This window comes from Pelmatolapia mariae, linkage group LG10_11, assembly GCF_036321145.2.
Source record: "Pelmatolapia mariae isolate MD_Pm_ZW linkage group LG10_11, Pm_UMD_F_2, whole genome shotgun sequence".
In the NCBI taxonomy this organism is placed as follows: domain Eukaryota; kingdom Metazoa; phylum Chordata; class Actinopteri; order Cichliformes; family Cichlidae; genus Pelmatolapia; species Pelmatolapia mariae.
This window is the reverse complement of record NC_086236.1, coordinates 9611933-9622366: the sequence shown is the minus strand read 5'-3', so window position 1 is coordinate 9622366 and position 10434 is coordinate 9611933. Positions and strand designations below refer to the sequence as shown.

General features: G+C 41.9%; 1 protein-coding gene across 1 annotated transcript; it reads left to right on the top strand.

Moving 5' to 3' along the window:
• Window positions 1–1587: 1587 nt before the first annotated feature.
• LOC134636372 (uncharacterized protein C11orf87 homolog) lies at window positions 1588–4019 on the top strand. The gene is made up of 2 exons (XM_063486331.1): window positions 1588–1966; window positions 2444–4019. The coding sequence occupies exon 2, from the start codon at window positions 2530–2532 to the stop codon at window positions 2950–2952; it is 423 nt and encodes a 140-aa protein (XP_063342401.1). The 5' UTR covers window positions 1588–1966; window positions 2444–2529; the 3' UTR covers window positions 2953–4019.
• The last annotated feature ends 6415 nt before the right edge of the window (window positions 4020–10434 follow it).

The window sequence follows — 10434 nt, the reverse complement described above, 5'->3', positions numbered from 1 at the left end:
AGACTCCCTTCTGCCTTTACTTTTCATGGCACAGATTCAACAAGGTGCTGGAAACCTTCCTCTGAGATTTTGCTCCATGTTGACATGATAGCATCACATAGTTGCTACAGATATGTCAGCTGGACAGCCATGATTTGAATCTCTGTCATGGTCCTGGGTTTGTGACCCAGGGTTTTTGTATTTGGACAATTTGATTCTGGATTATAATATTCTAAAGTTCCTTTGATGTTCCTGGTTTTGGTTCTCATTGTTGTGTTTCTGCGTTGTGTAGTATTTCTATATTGTGGTCTTAGTTTGGCCATCTAGTCTTTAGGTTTCTGTTTCCATGTCTCCCCTGTGTTCCACGTTTAGTCGATCTTGTCTCCATGTTTTATGTTCCCTTCTGTATCCCCGGTCTGTTGTTTCCCCTCGTTGGGTTACTCCCAGTCCTAGTGTCAAGTTCAAGTGTCTTAGTCTGTGTCTCGGTGTTCGTTCCAGTTTTACTTTGATAGTCTCCGTCTTGTGTTCAGTTTTGCTTCCTCTGTCTCATCAATCTGATAATGTCAGTTGTGTTCCCCCATCTCAGGCCTGTTATCCTTCATGTGTATATATTGTCTGCATTCCTCTGTTCTCTGCTGCGTTTGCCTTCATTGTAAGCAGTGGTTCTGTCTGTCTGTTTTTCTTCCTGTCAGTCAGTTTATTTTATATTTTGTGTCTGTTTAGTTGGGGCTTTTACCTTTTGTCCCCCCTTTTTTCAGCATTAAAGCTGTGATTTTTAGTTCAGTTCTGTGTTACCGAGTCCTACGTTTTGGCAACCACAGCTCTGCCTGCCACACACTTACACCTGCAGATATGAAATATGACATATCTACACTATTTCAAAGAGGATAAAATGTTGGCTTGTGCAGAGTTTTACAAAACAATTAAATCTCCATTTAGAACTTTTCTTACATTTCTGTGGCGTTGACAAGTTTCTCTGTGAAGGACAAAAGCAAAAAAACAGTTCAGTGGAATTTTGGTCCATCGCCACCTAAACCTGCAATCCATATTTAGAGGGCTAACTGTATCTGGCTGTTTTAGGCTGATATAAAACTTCAGCAGTGTGAAGATCATGTATTTGCCCCCAGAACCCACACAGTGAAGCAGATATTGATTTCCAAAGTGTTTACTTAGCAGAGTTACACCTGCGACGGCTTGATTTAATGAAGAGTTAAACCGATTTTCAGCTGTAGATCTGTGATAAATGCACAGCGATGTTCTCTGAGCACAAATCCCATAAAGTCTCTGGTAACAAGTGTAGGTGTGGAGCTTTCTAGCAACTTTAGAAGCAAATGAAATCCTCACAGCATGCACAGACCTACAAATGAATGCAATTTCTGTTATTATAATGAAGCTTAAAATCTTCATAGCATGTAGGTTTGCAGCATTTGACTGACCACACCCTCAGGAATGCCACTGATAACTAATTTTCCTCCTTGTTTAGTCACCAGGATGATTAGTGTTTATTAGTTTGCTGATTGGAATGAAGCGCACGCACCGGGGTCATGTTAATACATAAATTACATCTCAGGGTGAAGAGGGGGGAAAAAAACAAACAACCCTGCCAGCTGACTGGTATAGGAGACCTTTAATGCAGCTGCAGCTCTTCATTCAGATGCTGAGTGGAGCAGCGGACGGCTGGAGGAGGAGGGACGCTTTTCCAGGAAAACCAGACACAGCTCTATTCTAATCGCATTTTTGAAAAGCCCACTTTGATGCATAGTGAGGGAGTTCCCCTCTCTACCTGAGATATTTAGCTGGGGGAAAGCGCCGTCCTAGATGCAGACTGAGCGGATTGCGGCAATCAAAGCGTCCTGAATGATCGGAGCTCAGCAGCAGCAGCAACAGCATCACATTGTATGAAATGCGTCACCGCGATCCAGTTTTCCCATTTACACACATCGGCTCGCCACTCACGGACCGCTTCCCGCACTGACTGTTTTATCAGGTAAGACTCCAGCATTTTTCCTCCTCCTGTTTAAATATAGCCTACCTGCCTGAGCTGATGCAGATTATTATACTCTGCGTAAAGCTGACATTCTTATCCTAAAACGCTGCTGCGTGGAGCGCAGAAAAGGGCTTCTGTTGGGGCTAAATCTCGAAGGCCTACACATTACAATAGCTGATGTATTGTCCCGACTTCTGCTGTGTTATATTCAAAGCAACGTCCGAATTTAATTCATTCATTTATTTTCAACCTGACCTGGGCGTATTATCTGTTAGGAGTTGGCACGTTTCATCTAACACTGTGATTCAGTGCGAATCACAGTGCCATCACAGTGCCACTTGCCATCTTAATTGTCTCGTTTTGGTTTTGTTAATGTAGCCTGGACCAGCTAATGGGGAAACTGGAGGGCGGGTTTCTAATGTTCTGCCTCCTCTGGAGCTGATCGAGCGGGTCTCGTGTGTCTTCTTTTCGGTGCAGGTAACCACATGCGCGGGCCGGTGTCACCGCGCTGAGCCCGGAGAGCACGAAGGGTACAGGGGTCAGTGAGACTTGGAGTGGCCGGGATGACAGCCAGAACCGCCGAGGCCTCGGGGCTGTCGGTGCCGCTGCACCGCTGTCACGGAGGGTTCCAGGCCAGTAACGGCACCTGCGCGGAGCAGCTCAGCCTCTTTCCGCCGTTCTCCTCCACCCTCGCGCTTCTCGTGCTGGTGGCCGTGCTCGTGGGGATCGTCCTCGTTTCCCTGGCAACCTTCCACTTCCACAAGAGGAAGCTTCGGAATAGGAAGATCCAACGCGCGCAGGAGGAGTACGAGCGCGACAGTCGCAACCCCGCGCGCGCCGGGGCGAGCGGGGAGCCCGTGAGGCCGTGCGTCATCGTCCGACCAGTGAGATGTGAGGAGAAGCTCTCGTGTCAGAGCGCGGAGAGCGGGGACGTGGAGGCGGAGGACAAACAGGCGCTGCACGAGACAGTTTCTCTTGACTGTTAACTTAGTGCAATTTCAGGGAACGAGACTGTGGAATAAACAGGAAAAGCAATAAGGCACAAAGAACTCCCACACCCATCTCTGCTGCTTGTAGATGAATTAGGAAAAAAATGCAGAATACTGAGCAGAATAGGCCTAGAGGTAACAGTTCACGGACACACAGATTAGCTGTGATGCCACACTCCTCCCTAAAACACCACTATTTAGCCAGTTCCTTTTGGGACTATGTAAAGTATTTGCCTGCTTTGACTTTTGGGCCTCCCTCTTTCCCCTTTCCCCCCCAGCCCTAAAATGTTGTTTAAACCTCAAATATGTTGAAACTTTAAATCCTCCCCGGGATGTGCACATGGTTGTGCTTAAATTATTGAGAGCTGGTGAGATAACACAGACCATAACGGCTCGCTGATCTTCCTTGGCATGTCCTCTGACACACTACCAGTATGTAGTTAGTCTATAATGGATGTTGTGGTGCTGTTAGGCAGTGCAAAGCTGCACATAGGCTATAGACAACGGCTTATTTGTTTGCTGTAGTATTTTTCCTTCAATCAAGTGACTTAGCATATTTGCATAAAGTACTGTCCTCCAATGTCTGTTAGACATCTGTAGGTAGCTCTAGTTAGCCTGACAGGATGCAAAACCTTTTTGCTGTAGTTATGCACATAAGATAGTTTCTTTTTTCCTTTCAAGTGTCTTTAACGTAACTCTTTGGCGCTAATACAGTATTTTAATTTTTGAGTATTTTTAATGTATTCTCTGAGATGTAATAAATTGAGAAATCTTCCAAGAGAGGCTTTCAGTTGAAGCCAGTCTTTTTCTCTCTCTCTCTCTCTCTCTCTCTCTCTCTCTCTCTCTCTCTCCCTCTCTCTCTCTCTCTCCTGATCCTTAATATTGTATAATAGTGGGCCTACTAGAAATTCTGTGTCATTTATTATATGAATTCACTGTAAATGTATGCCATTATGAGAGCTGGAATGTTTGCAGTAACACCATCTTTCTGGAGTTCATATAACCTGCCTTATCAAAGGAAAATGTGTAATATTCAAAGTTTCTAAATAAATACATGATATATATAAATACTTTATGTTAATCCCTTGAATGTGTCAGGACTACTTTTACTACTGAAGGAAATGTACAACTACACTGGAAACTGAATTGACAGGTACAATTTATCATCATGATTGCAGTACTGTATAGGTGACATTATGAAAATGTTTACATTTATATTCTTACCATTGCCCAATCCTCTTGGAGTGAACAAATGACCTTCCCAAGGGTCTCTAAGAACCCATGAGCCGTGAACTACTGGTGCTGAAAGCTGTGTCTACTGAATACAAAATCACATTCACTGCATATAGGGCAATATCCTCCATACAGACCCTATCAGTCTTGTCCACAGACACACCATCCTTGAGCTCAACTTCTTTCTGCAAGCCCCATCATGTCTTATTGGACATCGGTGGCCGTGAGTCGGCATCAGACAGCATGTTGGCTGGGTACCAGGACACCATGTTCCTAATTGTCCCCAGCAAAAATGCTTGGGAATAAGAAGCAATCTTTGGCAAGATGCCCCCTCTGGAACATGCACTGACAGCCCGCCCATCTATCTTATCTCATTGGCATAAGTGCAACAAAATGAAGCCATTTATCCTCACAGGAAAATTGGAAAAAGTCAGTGAAAGATGACTGATGCATTCTACATTTAAACATATGTTTACTTCACAGCAATTTATAGATTTGAAACCAGAAGGTCAAACAAATTATTGAGATTTAAAATAAATACGTAATAATTAGAAGGATACGATGCATTAAATGTTGCAATTCTATGTAGCTAGATCAGGCCACAACCTGCAGCAATCATACTCATAAATACCTTGTGCAACACTTGCTTCTGTTAAATGTGGATCTAAATTTTATTTATTTGGGTGTGCAGGCATCTCTTGCCAACAAGGCAGGATGAGGAAGTACACTGACTTGGTGTCAGTAGCAGTGTAAGAATGAATGTGAGTGGGCATGGGCGGATGGAGATCAATGATAACTAGATAGTTTAAATGATTGAAGGTCAGTGTCTCAGAAGAGGTGGAGGGAAGTGGAACACAGTAGCTGGGGAGGGAAGTGGGTTCACCAACCAGGACTCGATTGTGCCCAATGACTACAAATTAGTGGAGGTCTGTGGCTAAGTCTTTTATGATGATTAGTCCCTAAGAAGGGGAAGTCAGTGGCTGTCAGTTGTGGGCAATTCATGGGAGTATGTGTGTTGCAGTTGGTGTAGATTACTTGTGGGGTGCTACTACAAAAAGGATAGGGTGACTAGGCTAAGTACCCAGGTGGAAAGAAGTAGCAAAGGGTGGATAAAGGTGATTGACTAATGGTAGGGAGTTCAGTAGCTAAGAATGGATAGAAGGCTCTGGCTATGAATGGACAGAGAAATGGAAGGAGGTCAGCTGCTGTAAAATGACGAAGTATGTAAATAAGAATGAATAGAAATGCATGGCTCAAACTGTATGAAGTACTGGAAGAGCTTATCAGCTAGACTTGGCTAGGGTTGTCAAAGTTCAGTGACTAGAAATGGTTGGAAGCTTTGAATCTTTTAAAAATCTGAGTCTAGGAACTGACAGTCGAATGGTAGCTGGGGATGGATGGAAATCAATGGCTAGGAATCATTTGAGTGTCTAGGAATGGACAAATGAATGGTGGGAAGCTAGTAACCATAAATGGATGGAGGTTACTAGATAGAAATGGACAGATACATGGAAAGATATCAGTTATAGTGAAAGAATAGTGAAAGTCCATGGATACAAGTTAATAGAAGTGTCTGGCTCAAAATGTACAAGGTAATGGAAGAGCTCATCAGCTAGGTTTGGATAGAGCTGTCATAGTTCTGTGGCTAGAAATAGTTGGAAGTTAAGAATCTATTAAAAGTCAGAGTCTAGGAGTTGACACTGCAATGGTAGGATGGCAGTAGCTAGGAATGGATGGAAGTCAGTGGCTGAGAATCAGTTGAGTATCTAGTAATGGACAAAGGAATGGTGGGAGGTTAGTAGACAGGAATGGGTTGAAGTTACTGGATAGTAATGGACAGATAAATGGTGAGGGATCAGCAGCTAAGAATTGATGGAGGTCAGTGGCTAGGAATTTACAGAGGAGTGGAAGGGGACACTAGGTAAAGATGGAAAACGGTTGGTAGCTAGGATGGAAGTCAACAGCTGTACAAAAGGAAATGGAAAAAGGGCAGTAGTTGTGAATTAAGTAAAGTCATTGTCAGTGCCTCCAAGTCACTGAGGGTTGTCGATCTGGAAAGATTGAAGGAATTATGAGGTCTGTGTCGAGGAATTATTTAATCAGTGGGTTGAAATGGATAGAGATCAGTTGACGAATGTAAGCTGCAAGTCAATAGCTTTGAAATGGAGGTCAGAAGCCAGTAGCTGGGAATGAATTGTGATCAGTAGTCAGTAATTAGGAATGGATGGCGATAAGAGGTCAATAATCAGTAATGAATTATGACTGCTATTATCTATTATCAGACATATAGCTGCATTAGAAAGGCAGAGACAGAGGGCAGACAGAGACTTTTGTGACATAAGTTCACTTTGGGAATAGCCTACTTATCGTGTATAACCTAATTTAAAATTAATGAGGCCAGTTTTCACGGTTTTGTTGTCTCAGGAGGCATGCTCATCACCGCTCCAAATAGACTCTGCAAGGTGCGCTGGTTGGCCAGTAAGTGGAAATAGGGGCTCTAGACATTGTTTAATGTCTCAATTATGGTGCCATTATGGTTGTGAGTACTGTATATGTCACCTAAGGCAACATGCCTTCATATAGGTCTACACATCAAAGTAAAACTATCTATATTAGCTTGCACCACCTTCTCAAAGGAAATGACTGCATTTCTTTTTCTTTCTTTTTTGTCTTGTGGGATGATGTCCCAGCATAATTAGTAACTAAACATAATTTAAGGCTAAGTGGATAGAGAGCAACATCATCCAAATGATGATTTATAAATTCAATTCTCAGTTGTGAAGTAAATGAACTGAAAAATAATACAGTAAAAACAGCTGCTAGTTTCACTTCTTTTAAAACATTAAAGTGACTCTACGTAGGTCAGCAAAAGGGGCGTGGCAGTTGGTATAATCGTTGCACAGAGTGTGCGCTTGTGGATGAGTGAACTTTGTGGTGTAGGATGTAGCACTTATTGGCATAACTCGAAGATGCATGGCGGGAGAGGGAAGAGAAAGAAAAAGAGCTCTATTCAGACGAGGGTGTGTGTGCAAGGATTTATGGTATAGAAAGATGCAGTCGCTGGTTTGGCTTGTTTCTCTGTTCCACACTGAGACATTGTTGCAAACTGTGTAGCTTGATGTTTGAAAATAAAACCCAGAACATAAAGAATATTACCTCTGAATTATCGTGCGAGAAACAGGAATGTTTCTGCAGTGCAGGTGTAACATTACATTGAGACAGTGTGAAGATTTGGACCTTCTCCAAGCGGTGAAAGAACTCAGCTCAGGTTGTTCCTACAAGGCCTGGCAAGTAAACTACTGGGCGTGCCAATTAATGGGCTTCCGGTTGCACTCAATATAAAACCAACGCTTCTGCCAACCTGCCTGCTGTGGAGCATCAGATTTTAAAGGGCTACACATTAACAGAAGCAGCATGAGTGGGGGATAAAAAAATAAAAATTGAGTGATAAACACTTCACAGTCCACTGCGTCAGAGATTGGAAGATTTCTCAGTCTTTGATATGCAGCAGGAATTCACTGGAATTAAAACATTTCTCAAGGTGAAGGGATGAATTAGACCCGCGTCCGGTTACAGCTTTCTCATACTGATAAGGCTTTGCCTGCAACTTTACAGCTCGCTCCGATTATTCCACTGAGCTGCATTAGCAGATTGGTTCTGGGCTCCATATCTCGGCTCAGAGTGATGACAAGTGTCAGTTCACTGTCAGGAAGAGAGGGAACCACTGCTCCCGTTCTCACCCCTGCTGTCAGGGTTTGAGGAGGATGATTTGTCACCACCAGTGTCTGTGTATATGCTTCATTACTGCGGGTTCAAGCTGTGACTGTGAGGGCACATAACCAAGAACTCAGGCAAGTACCTTCATGGCTCTGTGGGCAAAAAAGAAGGAATCGAAAATAAGATTTGTTCAAAGTGTGTATCATTTTTGATTTGCTGTACTGTTCTGCCCTCATTCTCCTGTAATTCATATAGGCCTCAGTTTAACTAGAACATTACTAACAGAGATGCAGTGGTCTCTAAGAAAATGGGTGTTTGAAATGGAAGCCTTAGAGTCATTGAAAGAGTGGAGTAATCACATATATGTGTGTGTGAACTACAATACAGTGTTTTCTGACCATGTTAGTATGTAAGATGCTTGGTCCATTAGTTTGATCTAGACTAAAATACATAAACTACTGGCTACAATTGTAGCGACCAGATGATGACTCCAAATGTCTTCATTGTCTCATGCAAATTATCTCTGCTGATCACAAAATGACAGGAACGCTCACGTGGTTATCAAAATATCATCCAGGGAAAAGGGCAAAAATAATGCCTATGGTCTGCATCTAGTTAAGTTCCTTAAGAGAGGTCTGTGATTTTTTTGGAATGATTAAAATATATTTTACGCTCAAGTAAATTATATCCATTTATAAAAATAACTTCAAGTTAAAAATCACATTCGGTGGAAAACCAAAGCCTCTTTGGTGGGAATCGAAAAATTTTTATTTTTGAGGAAAAACTCAACCAGTCCAGTTAGCTTTTATCAAAAGATTGTAGGGAAAAACAAATAAACAAACCCCAAAACAATGACCTAAAAGAGACAAAAGTTCTGCAGAGCTGTGGGATTTGTTACTATGACTGATACAGGCTGTCACGCGATCTATGGTTAGTAAATAATTCAGTAACATAACATGTTATTGATCCATTGTGAGCTTTTTTTGTTGTTTCTCCTGATGTTGTGTATGGCTGTGTTCCTCTTACCTTCACCTACATAAAACTCATGATGTGTATTGATTTACTGTGTGTTCACCCTGCTTGGGTATTACAGTAGGTGCATTTTACAGCCATCGAGGCCCCACAGGACACCAGAATGTGAGTATAGCCCCGAACAGCAAATATGTTTCTCGAATGTAAAACGGCTCCAGTTGATACCCTCCACTGAATTTTCTCGCGGTGGAGAGGGGCTTTAAGATGAGATTACTGATGGATGGGGCTGCTGCCTGTTCACACTTCTGGAGATTAATGGCTGCATGGCTTCATGTCCTGTATAGTAATCCATTTGTGGGACACTGCATCATTTTCTGACAGCTGAATTAGGGTTCTGTGTGATTGCTCACCTTAGTTTATAGCACAAAGGCTTGCAACATCATATCCTGTGAAAAGGACAGTGACATTTTTCCTTATAAGACTGTTATGTAATGGATACACATTTCAGTCTACACACAGCGAAGTGAATTGTCAGAGGTTCTCCATTCCACAGACGAAATTAAACTATCCTAAAAGAAAACACAGATTATCGCTCAAAGCAGGAATCTTTGATGATTTTCATGACCGAGCTACAACCAGCAGTGAACTGGTTCCAACGCTAACGTTATGCTGAACATTTTGATGGTTTTCTTAAGTCAAAGTGGATGTGCTGGGGTTTTTTTTGATGGGTTTTTTTTTTAATAGGGCATTAAATAATGTAAAAAATGTCCATTTATACATATGTGTATTCTGTGGTGTCAGACACAAACACCTCTTCTCCACTGGCACACTGCACATCTGGATCTGGTTCTAGCTTCTGAGAATGAGCCTACAGCTACTTGTTTTTCTCTCAAATATAATTTTGGCTCCTACAAAAGAGGCTTTGGTCTTCCACTGAAAGAAAATCCCCAGGACTGTGATTTATAACTGTAAGGGTTTTTTGTTTGTTGTTTTTTTGTTTGGTTGATTGGGGTTTTTTTGTAAGATGGATATCATTTACTTAAGCTTAAAATATATTTTGTTCACACCCCCACACCCCCCCCCCCCAAAAAAAAAAAAAAAATCACAAATCTCTGTTAAGTCACATAACAGACTTAACTATATGCAAACCAATCAAACTTAAGTGCAAAGCTACCATCACAAAGGCCCATTTTGAGCCACAAAGAGCCATTTTTCCAGCTGTACAAGCAGCAGCAGGGAACTACACTACCTGACTAATAAATAAATAAATACATGAATAAATGAATAAATGAATAAATAAATCATCTGGAACTCTGGGTTCATCAACATTATGTGTCCCAAAATGAGGTCAACTAACTGCCTCCTTGTTCCTGTTTTTCTTCCTCCTGGTCTGTCACATCAACCCTCGACACACTTTCTTCACTACAAAAGCAGAATGTTTTTTAAAGATTTAAACATTTTAAAAAAAGTAACAGTACATATTTTTAAAGCACCTAATGAAATAAAGTACAAAAAGCCACAGAAAACTACAAAAGCAAAAACAGAAGCGAAATATGT

Bases quoted from the DNA above. Each gene is read 5' to 3' on its own strand.
- LOC134636372 (XM_063486331.1), top strand. From the start codon at position 2,530: ATGACAGCCAGAACCGCCGAGGCCTCGGGGCTGTCGGTGCCGCTGCAC.